Source organism: Ciconia boyciana, chromosome 7 (assembly GCF_034638445.1).
Source record: "Ciconia boyciana chromosome 7, ASM3463844v1, whole genome shotgun sequence".
Classification (NCBI taxonomy): domain Eukaryota; kingdom Metazoa; phylum Chordata; class Aves; order Ciconiiformes; family Ciconiidae; genus Ciconia; species Ciconia boyciana.
In genome coordinates, this window is record NC_132940.1 from 12,065,397 (window position 1) to 12,087,998 (window position 22,602).

Genomic DNA, 22,602 nt, shown 5'->3' on the forward strand with positions numbered 1-22,602 from the left:
ACCTCTGCCTTCTGCAAAGCGCAGGCACGAGGCAGCCCAGCCAGAGTAAGCTGTCACCTTGACCTGAGGGGGTTCAATGGGCTACCTGGCTCTCAGCAACATGAAGATCAAGGCACCAAAGGCTATCACAAGCCATGGGGTGAGCATCCAAGCTTGCAACCAGGGACAGAAACTGCAGCTGGGAGGAGACAGCGCTGTTCCCCTTGCTGTCCACAGGCCACAGGACTTCCTGAAGACACCAAGCAGCTATCTCAGGCCCTTCTCCCCAGCCAGAGGCTAGCAGAGCCCAGCTTGCTGTCACCAGCTTTCCTAAGTAAGTGGCAGTCAGGGTTGGATAAAAATCTCATCCTGAGGCTCACTACACAGGTTTGTCATCTGCTTGTCCAAGTGGCTTGTCCACACTGGCATACCACCATCGATTGGGCTTGGTCACTAACAGAAATCAAACGAGGATCCTGAATGCTGCGGAGCTATTTGGTGCTCAGCGCTGCCCTCCGAGCTGCCTTCGCAGAGAGGGAGCTCAGGCAGTGAGCAGACATGTTGGCCGGAGCGCCCCAGCTTGCAGCCCTTGCTTGGCCGTCACTGCCTCCGTCGGCTCCGATAATAGAAGAACTTGATACAATAATCCTGCATTCATCACATCCCATGTTGAGTGATTGGATTTTCTTTGACATATTGCCATGAAAATTGACCCAGTGCAGTGAGTGACAGCTCTTCAGGGGCAGGAAAGCGGCGAGCGAGGAATATGTGTTTACATCTGGGCTTTTATTGCCAAGAGAGATGTTTGCTGGGGCAATGGTGGGGAAGGGATGGGAGCAGAGCCAGGAGACAGAGCATGGAGGGAGTTAAATGCCCTGCCCCCAGCTGCACCCCAGGAAGGGCCTTAAGCCAGCACAGAAGCAGCGACAACCCATGATAGTATATGCAAAGGCCCTAAATGAGTCCTAAAGTGGTGTTAAAGCCATTGGTGGCCACAAAGGTAACACCTTTGATAACACCAGCCTGCACCCCACCCCAGTTCCCTGAGCGGAACCAGCCTGCTCCTGCTCGTGATGCTCCCGAGCGATGGGGAGGTGCAGCCCCTTTCTCCCACTGCTGAGCTGCTGGAGCTGCTGGCCGTGTCGTGGGCACCAGGAGAGGGACCGGCCAGGAGACCTCGCGGCAGTCCCCGCAGTCCTGGTGACTCCTTCCACTGGTGCCCAGGATGGGAAGCGTGACACGGCCCAGGTCCCAGCTCTTCCCAGGGGGTGCCTGCCAGACCTCCAGCGATGCCTGGGTGCCTGGGCATGGGCTGCAAGCCCACCCGGGTGTCTGCCCCCCATCCCTCCACCTGGGACCCCTGCTAAGGGTGGCCCAGAGGCTCAGCTTTGCCCCCAGCAGGACTTTCTCGGAGGGACTTCACATCCTGATGGGCTATTCCCACCCCATGTTGCAGACTCTCAATGGGCACAAAGGGAAAGAGCAGCCTTCATCTCCCCACCACCCTCCTGGTTGATCCCATGCGGTTACAAAGGAGCCTTTAATCCCAAGCTCAGGTGAAGGTGACAGCGTGTGCCTTCCCATGCCACACAGGACTTGTCTCCCAGCAAAAGCCACCTAGAAATAATGAATCCTCCTGGGCTGAGAGGCTTTCAAGCTCTCTGAGAAGGGAATGAGAGATTTCCTGATTTCACCCTCTCCCTCCCCGCTCTCCTGGCTTCTTGAAGTTAATGTTCTTAGTCCCAAACGTGACGGGCAAAGGGAAAAGATCCATGTGGTGACAGGGGACGATTGATCTCTTTTACATAGAACGACGCTCCAGTCCCAGTTTAATCCCCTCGCTCAAGGCAAATGGGATTCTTTGTCAATGGAAACTTCAAAAGCCCGGCCCTGCCGCGAGGTGGGCCTTCTTCTTTATCTGGTCTCTGTCAGTCACTCGCTGCGTTTCGCTCCAAACAGCTAATCTGTCTTCCTAGCCGTCCTTCTCCCTCACAGGCGATGTGTTTGGGGCCGTTGAGTTATCTACACTCAGACCTGATGAGGAGGGAAAGGGAAGCTTGCAGAGTCCAGCTGCTTTCATTTTGCGGGTGCCCTTTCCAGCTCCTTCGAGACACCCCAAGGCAGCCTCATGCTCCGTGGCTTATCAACGGTGCGTGGGTTTGGGGATTGCTTTCTGCTCTGCTTGTTTTTTATGGGAGGAACAGTCAGGTCTCCGGTCTCCTCCCAGTCTCCCTTGGGACAGGGCATGGGAGACAAGGGTAGTCACGCAGGAGGCGGGAATGCCAAAGGCGTGGAGCATTACAGAGTATCGCCACGATCTTTATTTTCCCTTGCGGGGTTTGGGAAATTGTTGGGTTGACTTGGGAGGTGTCCCTGCCTGCCGGGAACTTGGGTCAGCACGGTGGCTCCCCAGCCCCTCACTTGGTGGAGCAGACAAGGTGTTTATGTGCTTGGCAAGACACCCAGCCCCAAGGGGAAAACCTAGAGCTGAAATGTCAGTCTCCATTTCTGACATCTCATGCCAAAAACGACCCAAAGCTTCCAGAAAAAAAAGGGAGAGTGAGACCTGAAGTCGATTCTATTAAAACAAGCACGAAGACATCTCCTGGGAGAGATGCCCTGCACCTCCCTGGAAACGAGGAGCCTCCCTGGCTTGGACTGCATCACCAGCAGCGTAGGACAGCCTGGACCACTTGCCTTTGCCCGCCTTGGTGAGCACAGCGTGGTTTTCAGAGCCCGTGCAATGCCCAGCTGCCCTGCAGTGCTCCCTGCCATCCACTTGCCTGCCCAAGCTCTGGTCCTTCCCACCGCTGTATCGTATGAAGTCCAGCTAACAGTATTGCTAATTAGTAAATGATGCCCTTTGCAGTGATGCCATGACGCTCTGCGCATTTTGTATTTTTGCATTCTGAGCCAAGGGGATAGGAGGTGGGTCCTGGGGAGGAAGATGAGGCTGAGATTTGGGCTCCTCCTGGGGTGTGCTTCACTCCCCTGAGGCAGTCCCTCTCCACTCTTCCAAAGCTGGCATATGGCTCTGGCTCCAGGAACTCCCGCACATGATTTCCCAGGCTGAGCTCAGCCTGCGTGTGATCAGCTCTCATTAGCTGTCATTAGACACAATCTGGAGTCCCGGAGCCCGCCAGGTCCTTCAGCTCCACTGTTCCTTGGCTGCACGGGGAACGAGAGAGCCCCTGCGGGTACTTGACCGCTCCAGCCCAGCGGGTGAACGGGGACAGCAGCATCCCCCAACGCTGGCCAGCCCCCAAAGCACAGCCACCCTCCTGGGAGACACCGAGCAGCAGGACGGAGTGGGCTGGGAAGGCGAGGGGGTGTAAAGAGCATCCCTTGGTGGGGGGGGGAGTGTGCCGAGTTGTGCTCACTTACCTTGGGGGTGCCCGCTGCCATGGCATCCTTCAGGATGGAGCTCTTGCTGCCAAGAGAGAAGAGAACCGGGTCAGAGTCACAAAACCGCTGAGGCAGGCAAAGGTGGGAGCGCTTTGAGGGATCTCACGAGGTCAAATAGCAAAGCGCATGGCTCCCCTTCCCCGGACCAACGAGAGCCTCCTCACCCCGACCGGAGGGACACGGAAGGGAGGGCAGCGCCAACTGTTTCTCCAGCTGGGATAAAATGGTCCTACGAGTGGAACCCCCCAAACCCAGGCACACAATGCAGAGTCCAATCCCGACTCTCCCCCTCCTCGGGGGCTTGCACAGCTCCTCTCCCAGCCCTGGGGAAAAGCGGGGAGCAAGGCTGCAGGGGCGCTGGGAAGAAAGCCAAGGAGAGGGGAGCGGAGGTGGCGAGCCCTGCGTAGGGTCAGGCACAATAAAAAACCAGGAGAGAAGGAAAGAGAAGGCGATTAAATCGGCGTAAGAGCAAGGGAAAGAAGATCCCTTCTGCTCCAGCTGCGCCTTGGAGGCAGCAGCTCTGCCGGAGGCTGGAGTGATTTGTTAATTCAGCTTGTTCCCCATTTAGCAGGGAAGGAGGTCCCCGCCACGGTGCTCCTCCTCGCCTGCCCTCGCCAGCGGGAGATGCTATAGATTTAATAACACCTTCCCCCCTCCAGACAGGTTAAACTTGAAACAATTACATATCAAAGCCGACATGGCGGGGAGGCCTGCACTGTAATTTTTTGGTTATTAAAGTAATCTCTCTCATGTAAATTCTCCTGCTAACATGCTGCAAACAGCATTAGGAAATAAATTATTTCCCCATGATTCGATTTGTCAATGCAAAGCACCTGCAGCAGGCAAAAGGCTCTTGAAATATGTTGCCAAGCCCAGTGCCTGTGCTTGTAAGTGCACGCCGGTGGGGCGGCTGGCTCCCAGCTCCCCATAGCCCCGGGGAGATGATGGATGGGTGGGTGGAGGGGGGAGGTTAGCGGGGGGAGGCGGAGGTTGGGGAAGGGGGGGGAATGGAATTGTGTTTAATAACAAAATTTGTATGCAAGCCTGCATCCCAGGCTAAGGATGAGTGATCGGCAGCCAGAAAGTATTAAAAAGCCTCGCTAAACAGATGCTGACAATAGAACAAGACATATCAAATCAGATCTACTTCAGAAACATTAATATACACACGCACACACGCTCGCCCGCGCGCGCGCGCCCGGCTCCGCACACCCGCGCTCCTTTCTTCTCAATCACAGCAATATGGGAGACATCAATAAATTTTTATGAGACTTTTAGAAGATCAACACGGTACTAGATGTGACAAAAAAGCAATGTGCCTGTCATGTTCGCTTTGTCGGGGACACTTTAGCCCCAGATGCCGAGCTGCAGTGGCAGCGGGGAGAAATTGAATTTGGCTGGCTTTAATCTGCCTTGATTTGGCAGATGGCTGGGTGTTATGAAATGAGCAGGGATGGAGGAAGGTGTTTTCTCCCGGGGCTACAGCCCCCCTCCTCTCCCAGTGCCACCGCCCTCACCCCCCACCCTGAAACAGGGGGAACACGCAGTCATCCATCGCCATCAGGTCACCCCGAACGCCGCAGCTCCGCTCCCGGAGCAAGCAGCTGTGGTTCCCGGGGACCACTGACTGACGGGCTGGGGCATCGCCTCCCTCGCAGCCCCCCTTCCCTGAGGGGATGCGCTGCCGGACGCTTGCTGGGGGGTGCGGGGTGCCCCCCATGCCCCAGCTCTGCCCCCCTTGCTCTCGGGAGGCGGCGGGGAGCAGAGTCAGTCCCCGCTGCCGCCGGAGATGCAGCCCTGGGACCACCTCCAGCCTGCGCCCCAACGCGTGTGACGGGAAGGACTTCCACCCCCTCCCCATCTCCAGCGCTACCTTGAATTTCTCAGTCGCCCAAAGTGTGAAACAACTTTTTTTTCCTTTTATAATCCAAATGCCAGGTTAAAAAAAACCAAGTCATTTCCTCCCTTTTCTTGTTAAAGGTGTTTAAAATTATTCCTTTTTGAGGGAAAGAGGAAGAATCTCATTAATTCCTCCCAGAAATGGTGTTAGTGCCAGGAAACTTCAGTTTTCAGGATGAGAGTCTCTCTGGTCAGCCGAAAGGCTGTTGGGACTGATGGGGAAGGGAACTGATTTAGATAATAATCCTCCAAATGAAGAATAAAATAACTTGGCAGAGTTTAAGAACCACCCCCCTCCTTGCAATTTAGCCCCATTCGATGGCTAGTAAGAGTTTGCAATTTGTTTTTATTTAATTCCAGAGACGGGTCAGGAGTGGGCACAAGCCCTGGTCATCCAAGTCACAAGACCCTGCAATTTAAGGGTGCCTTCCTTCACCCCGCTAGCCAACCCCCTGGATTACAGCGGCTGCAGCCCCCTGCACCTCTTAAGGATGCTGGCAGCAGGCTGAGAATCGAAAGGCCATCAGCAAAGAGAAACCTTCCCCTCCATAAACACCGCAGACAAATTAAAAATGGTAAAAGGGAAATCAAGACCTTTAAAGTTCAAACACTTTTCGGTGCCTTTTAAAGTTTTTTCGCTCTAGGCCCTTGCAGAGAGCACAATCTTTGGAGACCTTGGGATTCTCTTTAATCACCCAGCCAGGCTGCAGTGGTCTGAAATGATTACACATTTACATAGTAATAACCCCAACACTCCCCACATTATTTCATGGCTAGCATATTTCCACTCGGCGAGTGATCCATGTGTTTTAAATTATAACCTGTACATAGGAAATTAGTTACTAAGTACGATATTCACAGGCTCGTCTGACACTTCTAATTAAGGTGATTTACACAGAATTATCCTACGAAATAAAAAAATGGTGTTTTGCTAGCTAATAAAATATAATTACTACCCGCTTTTATAAGTTACAGTTAGTTTTAATCTATTTGGGGAATTGTTTATCTAGTTCATTACAGCAAAACAACTTCTTTTCCTTTTAGGCAACCCCCCCAAAGTACCAAAGAAGACAAGAAATGTCCTGGAAAGACCCAGCGCTTTGGGCAGCCTCCTTCTCTCTCTCCTGATGACTTTGCATTTCCAAGCGATATGAGGCTGCTTCCTCGCTGGTTCCCTTTCTTGGGGCTGCAGCACCAGTTCTGGCAGCGCATTCAAGCATCCCCTTGTGTTTGGGTGCCTGTGTCTCTGGGGGGACAAAATAAGGTCCCTGCTCTGGTGCTGCTGGAGGGCTCTGCCCAGCCCTGCAGCTGTGTCACCCATTAACGTTAATAGGAGCTGCACGGCCAGGTCCCCACACGCCCCGGGGTGCTCGCTGGGGACCCATGGCTCCTCTATATTAGGGCACAGCAGCTTTAAGAGGAACACCTACTCTCAGCAAGGCCCTCCACAATGAAAGCGAGACTCAGACTATACCACAGACACGCAGATGTCTTTTCACACTAGGCAGGGGTTTGGTGAGGAGCATCCCCAGATGCAATTGGGAATCCCCTGGCATCTCCCTGAGAGAGCCCCAAGGGGCTGTTCAGACCCAACGCTTCAGTTGTGATGTCCCAAAGGGCAGCTCAGCATGCCAAATATGTGCTCTCCTTACCCACACTCCTGGGGTTTCTCTATCCCTGTCATGGTTGCTGTTACACACAATGACCTTCAGGTTTGGGTTTTGTTGGGTTTTTTTTGTTGTTATGGTCCTGCCTTTTGGGGTGTGCTTGCCATGGGGGAAAAAAAAAAGCAATATACAGGGAGTGGTCCCTTATCATCCCCATGAGCAGAAGCTGCTGCTTCCCATGTGGAGAACCCGGGGCATGAGCTGAAGGCTAAGTGATCTGTGTTTTACCATGAGCAAGGTGGTACCTCTCCTTTTCCTTTAAGCCTTTGCTCTTGCAAGCTCTTGTAGGAATCTCGGCTTTCCTCCAAAAGAAAAGAGAAGTTTTCCAGGTGCAGTTCCAGGTGCAAGTTTTCCTTGTCTCCAGTCAGGAGACAAGCAGAAGCTCTGAAGGCTTGCTCCCCACGGGAGATGCCTTGTCAGCCACCGGGCAGAGGACCACGACCCAGGGTGTGCTCTTGGCACCCAGAGCCCACCAGATGCAGGCAGGGCTCTCACTGACGCCCCAGCCCAGGCAGAAGCCTGGTGCCAGGCAGCTGCCCCAGGGAAGCAGGGCAGGAGCCCTCCTCCTCCACGCTCACCGCAGCACATACACTGACTATGCCAGCGCCGGGGCATCGCCACATCATCCTGGAGCAAGGCTTGGAAAGCTCTGTTGTACTTGTAGCTACAGCTCAAATGTTTGCCAGTGTAAGGAGACTGAGAGATGGAGACGCGCTCTGAGGGACAATTCGGGCACAGAGTGGTGGCAGGAATTGCCTGAAGTCTCAACGCAGCAACAGCAAGGCCAGGAACAGCCCCGACACTGTGCTTCAGCCTGCCGCAGCTGCTTGGGCTCCCCAAGCGTGCTCAAAGGAGATTTCTGCAGAGCCCCCACCCAGGGCAAGGCAGGGCTTATGAAGAGCATCCGTCAAGGAAGGATGAGCTCCGTACCTGTGGCACGGCAGCCAGCCCCCGGCCACACTCCCCACACGTAATTCATAACAACTGCAAGAGAAGAAGTTCCTTGAGCTCGGGCAGCTACAGTTGTTTGTGCTGATCCCCTAATGACCTTGCAGCCTGAAGAGGTTTAAAGAGGTGGTAAAAGGGCTGCTGCCATGCAGCTGCTGTCTTCCAGCTCTGCAACTCTTCCACAGAACAACTCTCAGCAGCCCTCTGAATCTGATGGGCACCAGCCAGAGAGCATGCAGCTCCCACATGAGATCCCACAAAGCCAAAAGATTTCTACAAGCTGTGGCCAACTGATGTATTTCTTAAAAAAAAAAAAATCCAGTGGAAACAATTTATTTTTAGCTGCAGGACTTGCAGCTCAAGCACGCAGGCTTGGGACGGGAGCCCCGGCAGCGGAACAAGCTGCCTGCAGAGCTGTGCGGGTGGGAATAGCAGCTGTAAATAAGCAGTCGCTGGGTAGAGAGGGAATTGGATTTTTGTGAATGCCAGTTTAAATAAGTGGAAGTGTCACTTGAAGCCTAAATAAGAAAATGGGAGTTTGATTATTTTGTTTTTAAAACTACACGAGGCCAAATCCTCACCTAGCTGCAGGTGACAGCCCCCGGCGCGGCCGGGCGTGATCCGTGCTGTCAGGGGAAGCACGCCAGGATTTTTAACCTGCCGTGGCTCCGCTAGCGGCACCTGCTCAAAGTGCTTACAAGATCTCCTGCATCCAATGATGGGGAAAGGGGCCGAGTGATGGTAAAAATTGCCAAAGACGCTGGAGTCAGGACTAGAAATGCTCTGCGCCTACAGTCCCAGTTGTGCTTCCCAAATGCTCTCCCAGTCAGTATTTGTGAGACCTCGGTGCCCAAGAGGGTCAGCTGTGACAAATGTGACCCCACAGGGCAGACACTCACCTCCCCCAAAGAGATGATGCTGCAGCAGAAATGCAGCAGGATCATAAAACACTGTGGCATGACCTGACCATGCTAAAATCCCCTACTTGCTCCGTCCCATTTGCACCCCCAGCTCTTTCTCCCCTGCCGGGGTTTTTCTTTATCAACCCCTGGTACCCCATGCCCCTCCCGGGAGCCTCTGCTCAGAGCGGGCGACAGGTTTCTGGGTGAGGATGAGATGGTCCACGTGTGCGGGGCAAAGCAGGAGGATGGGGTGGGAGGGTTGTTGCATTTCTCTCCCACTATTTGAAAAGGAGGTGGCTGGAAAAATAAAGAGAAAAGTCAGAGGGAAAGGTCATGTATTAGATTGATCTGGGGGGCACTTTGCTACTGCGGCTGTAATGACTGTTTAATTATTCCCAGCTCACGTGGCAGTTCAGAAGAGGCTCCGCAGGAGGCATGCATCGCTTAAGGGCAAATAACTGACCAAAGATTTATTTCTCAGCCTTGGGTTTCCATGCGCCCCTTCCCAGGGCTCCTGCTGCCCTGGGAGCCAGCAGCAGAGGAAGGCTTTGCCCGCTGAGGTCCCAAACCCCAGCCCTGGAGTGAGGGAACGGGCTGTGGGTACCGCGGGTCCGAAGGCACTTCGAGGAGCGTTCATAGCACTTTCAGGGCACTGCATGAGCGAGGGGATACATGGCCCACAAATTTTCTCACCCACTCTGCTACCCTGGAAGCCCTGACCCATGAGAAGTGCTCTCACCCACGGATTATGAGCAGCAGCCTCTGCCTCCCGTGGGCTCTGCCATGGGAGGGGAGGAACGGGGCATCTACGCAGGACAGGTGGCTGTATGGCTTGTGCTCTCTCTGCTGGAGAAGCCATAAATGAAGGGTCCAGGCTGCTGCCATTGACACCCTCTGAGTGCACGGGAGGAAGCTGGAGGGTCTCTCTTCCCTTTCTGTCCGTGATTAATCTGCCACAGCAAGGGGCAGGGACACAAATCAGAGGGGGGATGAAAGAGGATAAATCCACGGTATCAGCAGCACCACATTTGCTAGATAATAAACAGACTCCTCTCCTCATAAATTTTCCTCTGTCCCCCCACGGTTCCCCGCCACTGACACCGGCAGGCGTGGAGCTGGGCTGCTCCTGGCCTTTCTGGTGTCCTGGCCACTGGGAGAGCCACGGCTCTGCTGGGGAAGCCTGGGGCCCCCCACCCGGGCTGGCACCCTTCACCCCCTGCACACATCGGGGTGTAGCAGGGGAAGCAGGACAGCACAGCGGAGCCCCATCCAAGCTCAGGGGCTTTAGACAGTACGTGGGACACCTGAGCTGACTGTGATGAGGTGAGCCATACCAGCACGGGAAGTGGGTGGGAGAACCACTAAAGACACCAGGCACTCTTTAATTTACTTGGTATTTCCACTCTCCATCTCAGTCCCCGCAAGGTGTGGGTTGTTCTCTCTCCCTGCCCCGGCACAATGCCGTTTCCTCACTCCTCATTTCAGCAACAGCCAGCTCACCCTTTTCTTCACACCCCATGTGGGATGTGACCCAGTTAGCTGCCTTGTGGTGGCACGTGGCCCTGTGCCCTGCTCGGGTATCACCGAGAAGCTGACGCTTCTAGGCAGGTTTCTCCGGTGACGGAGTGTGTTTAATTTAAATCTGGCAGGAGTCACACTGCTGGAGTAAGCTTCAGGTGATGCCACTTCCCAGGCACCTGGAGATGCGTCTGTGCCTTGAATCCGGAAACCCATGACTGCAGAGCTGAGGTCCCACGCTGAACACCTCTGCCATGGGGTGGCATGGGGTGCCCTGCTGCTGCTGCGGGGCAGGACCCGCTCCCCGGGGGGCTGGGGGCAGAGCCGGGCAGAGCAGGACGCAGAACGACCCCTCCTGTGCTCCAGCCCCCGCAGCAAAGCGACGGCTCCCAAGCCCTACCCCAGCAGCCCGGTTTTGCTGGGGGACGTTGGCTGCGGGGCAAACCCTGGATGCTGCACGTGCTGCGGGAAGCAGCCGTTGCGGTACCCGGACGCTCGGTGCTGGGGTCGGGTCTCTCCCTGGAGCAGCTGGGCTCGCAGGCTCATGCGTGCCGGGACTCGCACACGGGGAGAGCGTCGGGGGGACATCACAGGTAATGAACTGCTCGGCTGCACACCTTGGGGGGTGCCAGGGCCCTCTGGGAAAGCCCCGGGGAGCCCCGGGCCGGCCGGCCGCCTTCCCCATGGCCTGGGGAGAGGGTGCTGCAGGGGACGTACCCGGTCCCGCCTCGCAAAGCACTGTCAGGCACTTAATAGTACCTGTCCCCACCATCTCCCCGGCCGGGATTTATGCCTTGAGGGGTCACCTCTGGTGAGACTCTAATAACACGACTTTATTAGCTTTCTTGTTCCTTCTTTAAGATACAGTAGCAAGGGGGGAGGAGGGCAGCGGCACCTCGGGAAGGAGCGGGGGGCGTACGGATAGGAAGCAGCTGCCCTCGTGATTCCCCTTCTCGGTGACAAGGGGGAGAGGGAGAAAAATGATGCTCCCTTGAAATTTATCATGCACCCAATTACAATGTTAATTGGCAAGTCCCAGAAATCAATTAATTCGCAAATTTTTTTCAATTAAAAATTAAGATAAATCATAAAATGTTATTAAGCAAAGGCCAAACTCCGTGAACTTTTTTTTTTTTGTAGGCATCTGGGTTTTTTTTAATTTAAATAAAAAAAAGAGCTGTGTTGCCAAAGCCCGATGCCCTTGAGTGCCTTTGCTGAAGCGCAGGGGGCTGTCATCAGCAGGACTGGGCTGAAGACAGATAAAAAAATATCGACCAGTCGGACACACTGCTTCTGCTTTATTGATCAGGCGGGAATTTAACTTGCTGTGCATATCCACCGTGTCAGCAAGGGCCACGGGCGAAATTAAAAGTACTTGGCTTGGAGATGTCGCCTTGATACCGGGGGGTGGGGAGAGAGGGAGGGAGGGGGAAGAAGAGGGGGAGAAAGGGAAGAAAGGAAAAGAAGAAGGTGGAAAAAGAAGAGGGAAAAAGAAGGAGGAAAAAAGACAGAGAGAAGTTGAGGAGCAGGAGGATGCAATGCCTGCTTTTCCCTGGCTGCAATCTCACTTTTTGGCCAGTGCTCCTTGCCCTCTCTGGAGCACTCTCAGGTGTCTACCGCATGCAAGGAAGGGAATCAGCATGTATTTTGACAGGGCTTTGGAAAAGAAACCCTTCTCACTCAAAAACGTCTCTAATCTCTTGCATTCAGAGGCTGGGGGACCTGCAGTGTTCACTGCACAAGAAGTCTGGGGAAGTACCTGGCCGTCAAGTTAAAGTCCCCAGGCATAAATCGAGGAGACCTGAGGCGAGAGCCATGACCCTGTTGTGACACATGACAACAGAGCTAATTCGGGTTTTACATGCTCTATTTATCCTGCCGGGCCTGGCAGCACGGCCGCTCACCCTTCCCAGAGCACCCGCCTGCGCTGGCCCCGGGAAGGTCTCCTCCAAGGGCCCTTTGGGACAACGCAGCGCTCAGCAGATCCTGCCGAAATGAAGCAAACCCTTGCCTGGGGCAGTGTGAGGAGCAGCCGTATTTAAACACAGGGTTCCCTGAGCAGGAGAGGGGTCAGAGCCACGTCTCATAACTTGCTCTGGATCCTTATCCTGACCAGGAGTAACACAGAAAGCCCCTGTCATTTGGGCATGCAGGGACCACAGGGATGGTGTGCTTCTCTCCTCGTCCGGAGAGGGTCAGCAGGAGTCTCTGGTGCAGACTCTGGGGGGTTAGCATGGGATGACTTTAATCAGAAAGACCACAACACACTGGCAAAGCAACCCGTGAAAGGATGTGAAATCCAGGATGCGTCTCCACATGCCTGGAGACATCTCTCAAAGACAGTGACCCTGCCTGGGGTGAGCAGGCCATCTCCCAAAGTCCCACAGCCTTCATGTTTTAGCTATATTGCCAGCTTCCTCCTTATTCCTTATCCCACCAGGCCCAGAGCTGCCTCTGTCCCCCAAGGAGAGCTACCGCTGTGCCTCTCTGCATAAAGAAACCTTGAGCCGAAGCCCCCCCCAGCAAGGTGAGGATGCTTGGTGCGGTGCCAGGAACTGAGGCAGCACTTTCTGCTTCCACCTCAGCTGCCAAGGGAGGGAGGATTAAGAAGAGTGAGAGGAAAAGAGCACACGTGCAAACGAGGGAGAGGAAGCTCCAGAGGGATGCTGAAGGAAGATTTAAGCCTGGGCTGAGGTGAACTGAGAACTGCTCCAGGAGCTGGAGCTGCCACAGTCCCATGGTTGGCTCTTTTCCCCTGACATGAATCAAAGCTGGCTCCAAGTCAGGCTAAATCCCCCAACTGGGCATTTCACCCGCTTTGAAACAGGCCTTCCCACTGCATCTTCCTCTGCCCTGACACTATTTGATTCTCTCTTTGTGACAGGATCTTTAAGGTCACCAGAAAACAGCCCGCAGCACTTTCCATTTGCACCAAGGTGAGAGACCCTGGTGCTCTCTGTGTTCTGGGAAATGCTTTGTAATCAGAGCATCAGAAGAGAAATTATTCCTGGACACACCAGAAAGGTCATTAGGGGGAACCAGTAGCTCCTGAGATGCTGGGTGCACAGGGATGTCTCCCCACACTCCTGGTGCGGTGGCAAGGAGCAATGAGAGCTGCTAGCCCAAGCTGGGAACAGCCAACAGGTGGGCATGGGCTTCAAAACACAAACATGCTCAGGTTAAGCATTCAATGCAGAGGAAAGAAAGGAAGAGAAGTGAAGATGGGGAGAGTTTGCACAGCCACGGGGCACTGTGAGAGCAGCGTCATCCCCCACCTGCCCACCCAAGCACATCCCTCCCTGGAGGCACCTGCCCAGCACCCCGGGTGGCTGTTGCACCGTCACGGCCAGCCCCAGGATGCCATAGCACAGGCACAGGTAATATTACAACATGGCCTGAGGATACTGCTGGCTACATCTGCTAAGCTTAGAAACCCCTTTAAATAAGGAGAAAGAGCTGAGATGGTCCTGTCTGAGCTCACGCTGTCCTTCAGCCACAAATTCAGGAACAGAGCCAGCGTGGTCCAACTCACTGCTCCACCCTCTGGACCATTCCCCAGCTCTAATGATACACCCCATCCTTTCGGGGAGGTGAAATCGCAGCTCTGAAGCATAGCTTTGCTGCTAGTAACGCAGGGAAGAATCTGCTAGTTGTCACACAGGGAAATAAAAATGCCCCTTGACAAATAATTTTTTTAAAAAGAGCACTGCATTTTCAAGAAGAGAACATCTTAAAAGGCACATTTTCCAACCTTCAAGTGCTTGACTCAGCAACTCTATGCGACTGTAATGCGACTGTAATGCGACTTCCTAGGTTTTTCTAAACGGCCAATAAATGCTTCTTCCCCAAACTTCAGCCAGGGGCTCAGAAAGCACCATGGACCCATCGGGGACCATCAGCCAAGGTGTGGTCCACAGCTCCTACTGCCTCCTTCCTCCTTCTTCTGTCCTCAAATTCACCTTCCCTCCCACCCCAAACTCAAACCATAGCCCCAAACCTGCCCCTTCACCACCCAGCCTCCCCCATCATCAGCAGGTTGTCCTCACTGCCTGGGGAGCAGCAGGCAGGGTTTAAGGGTCCCCCTGTGCATCACCACCTCCGCTCATAGTATTTACCTGCAGTGACAAACGCAGTGATACACTTGTATGTGCACGGGGATGTGTGTGTGTGCCTGCCCTGAGGGACACCCATGGGTACCGCTCGTGAACCCTGTGCCTGCCTGCGCTCCCCGGGTAGCCCCGGGCTGGGTTAATGCGTCTGCAGCCGAAGCAGCAGCCGAAGCTCAGAGCTGGGGCCACTGATAGCTCCAGAAAGAGTCTCACATTTCAGTGTGCTTTATTGAAGCCTTAAATACGGATGAGGTGTAAACAGGTGAATATAAATTGAATGAGGATAGGAGACCTGCATCTAGTGCACAGATAAGCTTCATGCACACGAGCCAGGAATATTCATGTATTCTGCAGGGACCAGCCGGGCTGGGGGCACAGGGCATCGGCGTACACAGAAGGTCTCTGTTATTATTTCTTATTTTTACCTTGGTGGCACTTAGCTGCTCAGCTGGGGATCGGCACCTTTTGCCCTCTGAGCTGTACATGCAGAGCAAGGAGAGCATCCCTTCTGCACAGTGCCGTGGGGCTGCTGCTAGCCCACCTCCCGCTCTCTGCTGCTTTGTGCTTGTGCTCTGCGAAGGTGAGCTACTCAGTAATTTCTCTTTGGAGGAGGAATACCAACAGTCTTGCCTGGCAAGAGTTAAACCCCATAAAACCAAGGCTTGTAGTTTTGTTTTCTTTCAATTTATACCCTTCACTTAAAGAGGGGGGGAAAAAAAGAAAGGAGGGGGAAAAAAAAGAAAGCCAGGTGACATATTCTAAGAGGGAGCACCGAAAACGTGTTAAGCACTTCAAAATCTCATATATTCAATCGGCCTCTGGCAAGACATCTGCCTAATGTTAGCGCTTAAATATCCTTTTCCATTTTACATGCATTCAAGTCTCATTTGAGCGAAATGAAACGGTATTATTAAAGGGAGATTTTGCACAAATGGCCTGAATTTGACATGTCAAGTTCAATGAGGCTGTTACATATGTAACACCGAGAAGGGCTCGGAGGCTGCCGGCTCTTGAAACAGCGCCAGTGGCTCAGAAATGAAATTTGCATTCAGAGAGCCTTGCCTCGCCGTGCGGAGCTGTGCACGGGGCTTGGCCGGACCCGCGCAGGGCGGAGGAGCCGTGGGGCAAGCACAAGCAGGTCTCTCCCTGTGCTCTGGGAGATCGGACTCACCAAGAAGACAGCAGAGCTAGAAACTCAGGTCCCTCATTCCCACTCAGCTCCGCTTTTTCAAGGGAAAGCTTGACCCTCCACCAGGGTTGGATCCTCCTGAGTGATGTTCATCACCACTCCATCGGCCGGTGTCCATCCCCCGGGCACACACAGCCCCTTGGCACGGGTGGGTGCTGCCCTGTGGCTCAGCATGGCTCCTCCTGCCTCGCCGCGTGATGCTCCAGCTGGGTAGACCTTGAGACGTCCCCACCCTGAGGCCAGGACAGTCACACCCACACTGCCCGTGGGGAAGAAGGGCTGTCCCTGTCCCTAAGGGATAGCAAACCCCATCCCCGCCAGCTGAGCAAGGGGTGCATTGGTGTGGGTGGGCTGCAACCCCAGGCTCCCGGTGAGCTGGGACCATGGGCAGCATCATCCAGGTGGCTCCTACAGCTCCCTTGTATCTCAGCGCCAAGAAGCTCCTGCGATCACCTGGAGGAATCCCTTTTCCTCCTTCCCTTCCTCTGCCATTCTCCAAGCGATGCCAAGCTCCCCGTTCCGGCGATGCCCAAAAGCCCACATGAGCACACAACGCCCAGCGGCAGCGGTGGCAGGGGGCAGCTCCTCCACCTTGCTTCTCCACCAGCCTCTCCCCTCCTCTTGGTCTGGCCCTACAGCAGCATCTTGGCTGGCTCACAGCTCCGCAGCCGCGCTGTCTCGGGGGAGATCCCGGCACACGGGGAGGCCCGGTGCCGTGGTGGGAGCTGATGCGGCGCCCGCCAAGTCTCTGGTGCCACAGGCTCAGCGGGCAGGAGGGGATCTGCCTTCCTAACCCCGAGCGCTGGAAATTTATGATTTTGTTGCGAATCATTAAGGTTTATTAAAACTTAACGGCACAAGCCATGATTGGCTGCATCCTCTTTAAATTAAAAAAAAAAAAGGCCCTTGGAAAGCAGCCCCCCGGTTCGCTTCTCCCCATCAGACTGATAAGTAACAGCTGCTCAGCCATTTCGGTAACGAGTTGGTATTGGCAGGGAGCGGCCAGGGCTGCCGGTGCCCGTCACGTTTATAGGCCTACATTTTATTTTTATGTTTATTGGGTTATTTGAGATCATTATTAGTTTCTCTCTCCTCTTGTTGATGTGTTCTTGCTCCCGGCTCCTCCAGGCGGGAAAGGTGGGGGAATGGGAGATGGGGCCACCCGCTAGACCGAGCCGCCCTGCCGGAGCCGGGCAGCGCACAGGAGCTCGATCCGCTCGCGTCCCGCTGCCCGCCATTGCTGCCTGCCCTGCCTGCCCTGCCCGCCCTGCCTGCTGCTGCCGGCTGGCCCCTGCATCGCTCCCCTCCGGGACTGAGAGAGACCGTCCCTGTGCAGAGCTGCTGTGTTACAGATTAGCCTCCATCGCCTGAATCCATCGACTAGATTGAACGTTATCTATCATGCTACGGAGGGAGTCGTTATTTAATAATTAATAAAGACCTCTGATTCTTCTTCGCCGCCTGCGTGGCCGAGCGCAGCAGGCCAGGGAAGTGAGGGCAAGCTGGGGAGAGCTGTCTCCTCTCTAACTGCTGCTGTTATTTAAAGGAATAATGCCATTCTTTTTCATTTGTCAGCTGGCCCACAATGGCCCTTGTCATGCTTTATGATTTAGGGTTTCCTTTCCTTTCCCATTAAACGCCACCTTCCCATCACTGCCTCGCGCCAGCCAGCCTCCGCTCCTGGCTTGCGGTTTCAGTTTCACTCTGATATTGGCCCAACTTCTTTGATGGGCTCCTCCGAGCACTAATTGCTTCTGTTCATTTAAACCTGTTCACTAATTTGCAGTGGCCCTTTATTAAGTTGGATGCAGCCCAAATTACACCATAAATTACGCTCGCAAGGGGACTGGGTGTCGCGGGGGATAAATGGGCTGCCTGTTCCCTGCCCCCGCCCCCCCCTTCTCCATCTCCCTGTGCAACGCGTGGGGGACGCAGGTCTCAGCCCGAGGCTGCAGGTGCCGAATTTGGGAGCTCTCAGCCTGCACCAATCTGGGGAGGTCTCTCTTTCTCTAGCTAAAGGTTCCTCCTTCTCCCTTCATCTGCAAAGGCCATTGCTCAGTTGCAAAGAAGATCCAAGCCGGGCAGGGATGGATTCTGCATCCTCTGCTCTATGCACAGCCACGTGCAGCCCCTTGCCCTGGCACGCACACACACACGCACACTGACACACGCGCTCTCCCTCCTCTCCTACCGCCTGGTGACGTAACTTTGCTTCTAGTCGGCAGTTTGATTCCTTTCCTCACCTTTTAATGACCGGGGAATTCATTAATAATTGAAATAAACACGCTCTTTTCCAAGGCTGCTGAGTTTTACTAAGGCAGGGCCAGGGATCTGCCAACCCTTGGCTGCAGCCATTTCCTAAATAACTGCTAGCAGTTAAAATGCAATTATTATTATTATTATTATTTTTTTAAATAGGGGGACTTTGCTGTGCTGGGGAAAGCAGAAGGGAGCTGAAGGCAGCTGAGGGGCAGCGCGCACCGTTGCTGCAGGCCTGCTCCATCACGGGACGTGAGCAACGCGCGAGCCGCTCACCCGAACACGTCCCCGGGGAAAGGGGTGTCTGTGCCCTCTGGGAGGCATTTCTGCCTGGCTTTACCATTGCGGTGAACTCCAGGGAAATGTTTCTGCCCCACTGGCTGGCACTAAATCTCCCATATCTGGTAGCTGTGGGTACCACCATCTCCTCTGCCATCTGCGGGTGCCCCGGCTGGCTAACCGGGGATGCCGGTGGACCCCAGGGAGCTGCTTACCTGATGTTCAGCTGGGTGAGCTTCTCCAGCTCCTGCTCCATGTGCTCCTGCAGCTCCCCAGGGCGAAGGAGGACCTGGCAGATGGGGCAGATCGGAGCCTGGCTGTCAAACAAAGTCGCTTTCTTTTTGCCTGCGGGGAGGAAAAGAGGGGAGAAAGCTTTAGCTCTGATCGGCTGCCATCAGCATCGCCTGTGCTCTGCCCTGGTCCCTGTCCTAGCTGAGGTCTGAAACTGGGGGATTTTCTCCCAGTATAGCCCCATTTCTCTCCCTGTCCCACGCTCCCTGGGGCAGGGACCGGCTCTGTTCTGCAGCGGGACAGCAACTGGCACGAGAGCATCCCAGCCCCGGCCGTGGGCCCTCCAGTCCTACAGGGAGAGCAGCAACAGCAACATTTTGGGAGTGACCCTGTGCAGCCCCAGCTTCCCCAGTTTGCGGTGCAGGCGGTGTGACTTGGGGCAGACGGATGACACAGCACTGCCCACTGTTCCTATTAGCTCATAACAGTAAATTAAGAAGAGCCATCTTCATCCTCCTCAGCACTCCTGAAGTCGGGTGGGTCAGGATGACCCCCCGAAAGGGCAGAGAGGTTCTCCGTGGGCACACAACGGCTGGGAGGCAGTGGAGACCCCGCGGCGCTGGGCTGCAGATGGCAGGGAGCAGGTCCAGATGCTCGGCACGGCCACCCCGGCAGTCACCGGGGATTGCTCACCCCATCCCTGGGCTGGGATGGGGCCCCTTACCCTCCCTGCACCACCAGCAGCTCCGCACCCCACAGCTGCCCTCACCCCGAGTCCTCTGGGGCTGCATCATCCCTGGGTGAGATCTGGGGGTGCCTGCGGACCGCGATCCCGAGCTGGGCTGAGCCCTGGGGCTGCCCTGGAAGCGGGGTGCTGCCTCACACCCTCCTCACCCCAAATCCTCCCTGCTGCTTCCCTGCCCAGCCACATCTGCCTGGCTCACTCCCTGCTCCTAAGCCAATTTCCTTCAGCTCGGAAACTTTATTGCCCCCTCTGTAAGCAATATACAGCATCTATTTAACATAAAATAAAACTCTAAAGCAAACAATGAAGTTTCAATAAAACAGAGAAGCCCGCGGGTCTCCAGGCCCCCCTCTCCCAGCTGTATTAGCAGCTCTGCTCATGAGAGGGCGTGCGGAGCCCGGCTCAGATGGCTCCAGCGGGGAGAAACATGCTTTATAGCCGCCTGTTGTCATCTAACGTGAACCCTCCTGCTGGATTATTTATTTATGTATTAGACATGGATCAAATTGGTTAAATCCGAGTGAGAGGCAGTAATGCACAATAAAGCAGCCGGCACTGGATACGAGGGGGCTGCGTGCACCATGGCCTTCCAATCAGGAGGCAAAAGGTGCCATTTTATGGCTCCTAACGATGGCAGAGCCCAGTTAAATGAATCCCCATTAAAGGAATAGACCTTCTCAAAGTATAAAACATTGGTGTGAGTGGCTTTACTGGGTCCCTGCTGCTCACTGTATAACAGCCTGGTGCAGGCATTTAACGAGAGGAAGGGTCTGAAATAAGTTTGAGAGTCACCTTGGCTCATCCTTGCCTTCCAGCAGGACACAGCGTACGTGCCTGGAGAGAGCAGGGCTGTCACTGGGACATTGCCTGCCCTTTTCTTCAGCCTCCCTGTAGGAGGTAGGGGACACTGAGGCACGAGGGACAAGTCGGAGCAGGCCAGTGCTATGGGGCAACCCCTACCTCCCCAGCTTCTCCAGCCACTGGGAACTCTCCCATTTGCAGAGCCGGGAGGAAAACCCAGCCAGTCTCTCCTCCAGACTTGAGCTGCTCCCGACGGCTCCCGGGCAGAGCCCCGGCAGAGCCCAGGCACCTCGGCTCCTCATCCCCACCGCCCTTCTGCCGGGGAGGACGCAGAGAGCAGCCTGTGCAACTGGGAACATCTTCCTCTCTCCTCCTTCCCTTGTGTTTAAATAATGCCCAGAACCCAACCCAAACCCAAACAACCAGCTCCCGCTGACCCTTGCGGGAAAGGTCGGCATTTCAGTAATTCCACCTTCCTCTTGGAGCTTTTCCACTTTTGTGTAGCGGGGGCCCAAAATAGCCCAGGAGCGTCCCCGACCACCTGCTATTTATAACCCCAACTTCGCAGCAAAACAATGGAACTGTCTGAGTCTCCCTCCCAAAATAAACAGGCAGCCTTTGAGCGGACGGGAAATCCTGCTGGATCCCTGCTGTGGGGTGTGCAGATGGAGGGGTAAACAGGCTGCCCTCCGCCCTACCGCGCTGCATTCCCGCTCCCAGCCCAGGCCACCGCCGTGGGGCCCGCGAGCCCTCCCCGCCTGCCACCCACGGCTTGGGCTGGTGGGACAGGGATGCCCTCGGCAGCACCGGAGGGCGAATCGGAGGTTGAGCATCCCTGGGTCTCTGCTCTCCAGGCAGCCCAGGGGTGTTTGTTTGCTGGGGGAGGTGATGGAGAGTGCTGGACCGCAGGGCTGGGATGGGCAGCCTCGGACCAGGAGGTGCAGCTGCAGTCCCGCCTGGGGACCAGCTCTGTCGCAGCAGGCTGGTGGCTTTTTTAACCCCCTGCACGCCCAGGTCCTTGCCCCCTGCTTGTTCTTCAGGTCTTTTCCATGGGGTGCGTGTTCTTAAGCAAAGGTGACTTTGGATTTCAACAGCTGGGGCAACCGGGAGGGATCTCAGGCCATGGGAAGGAGCCTTGTTGCCCTCCATGGCCACTGCCAACCCCAGCCCAGGCCAGCAGGAGAAATGAGCAGCAATGGCCTTACCCACCAGCTACACCAATGATACGGTGATGAATTCGTACGAAGGAAGGATGTGGCAGCTGTCACCCTGCATCCCTGTGACAGTGGGGGAAGATCCCCTTGCTCCAGTGAGCGCGGGAGGCTGGTGCTCGCACTGAAGCAAGGGCTTCCAGAGGGGCAGGAGAACAGGGACCTGGACACACAGCCAAGTCCCTGACGTACAGACTGCAAAGCAGGAGACAGAAGGAGCCCCGGCTCCTGGCCCAAGGGGCTGACAAACGCGCTTTTGCAGGAGCAGGGCTAAGTGCAAGTGACAGGCAGAAGGGAGGGATCATCTCCCGTGCCAGCAGGACACCTACGCAAGCTTCCCCGGGTCTGCGAAACCCACTGCGTGCCTGCAGTGCCACAGAGGCTGCCGGCAGGATGCGTCTCCCCAAATCATCAGCGGCTGCATCCGCAGCATGCCCCAGAGCCCGGCACATGCCCGTGCTGTAGTGTCTCATGCTGGGCAGCAGTATCCAGCTCCGTGGCATGGGATGTTGGGTTGTGGGGAGGGAGAGGACGGGCATTGCGAGTCCTCAGGTTTCGTTTGTGAATGCAAAGGTGGAGGGAGACGCGTACATCCCGCCTCTCCTCTCCGCAGCAGGGGTATCCTGGGACTCATGAAAAAGCAAAGGATGCTGCACTGTGTGCGTGGCTGGACCATGCTGGGGTGTCGACCCCGCTCGAGGGAGCAGAAGGCATTGATTTGCCCAGGGCAAAATGAAGGGTCCAAACCCCGAGTGGGCTAGACCTACGCCTGCCCCAGCAGCAAGTGCTCCCCGCTCTTCCCTCCCTGCCCTGTGCCAAACCCGCTCCTGGGAGACCCTGAATGGCTCTTTTCAGGCTTTTGTTTTTTGGCAGCTGTGTTTTTGTTTTCTTTGCCCCTCTCTCTCCCCTTCGCTCTCTGGTTACTCGGTAGGCTCAGCTCCAGTGTTTACCCTCCTTGGCTCTGCCGCGCTTTCCCTGCTGCCGACCCCCCGCTCGCCAGTGCCAGAGAGATGAAAAGGCAGAGCCTTGTGCTCCCGCTGTTTGCATGGTCTCCTGGGCTCCACGGAAATGTTTAACTGCAAGTGTTGAAACCGAATATTTCCTGCTCTGAAAGCAGAGGGCTCAATGCGCAGACGCAACCCTGCACGGAGGAATTTGTCCATGGGCTCCGTTGGAGGGCATCTGCAAATGGATCCCAGCCCAGGCCGGGACTGAACCGAACCCTCCTGATCCTGCTGGGGATGGAGGGCCAGATTCTGCCCTCAGTTACACCCGTACAGATCCAACGTAATTCCCCTGAGTCAGGTTTGATTCACCGCGAAGCGACTGCTAACAGGACCCAGGCTCCGGGCTGGGAGCTGGGCTCGGGTACCGGGGATGCACACGTGGCACCGAATAGCCGTGAAGGCTTGAAGCCATCCCCGCTCCCACCCTGCGTCTGTGCCCTGGGATGGAGGGCT

The 22,602-nt window shown here is 55.4% G+C and overlaps 1 protein-coding gene across 3 annotated transcripts in view; it reads right to left on the reverse strand.

The window, feature by feature from the left end:
• The window catches only part of RNF220 (ring finger protein 220), a 225,286-nt gene that overhangs the window by 68,813 nt on the left and 133,871 nt on the right, over positions 1-22,602 (reverse strand). For all 3 annotated transcript variants that reach the window (XM_072866892.1, XM_072866891.1, XM_072866890.1), the window contains 2 exons: positions 18,370-18,499; positions 3,364-3,409 (listed from right to left, as the gene is read on the reverse strand). In XM_072866892.1, the coding sequence (XP_072722993.1) occupies positions 3,364-3,409; positions 18,370-18,499 (176 nt within the window). The remainder of the gene's footprint in view (positions 1-3,363; positions 3,410-18,369; positions 18,500-22,602) is intronic.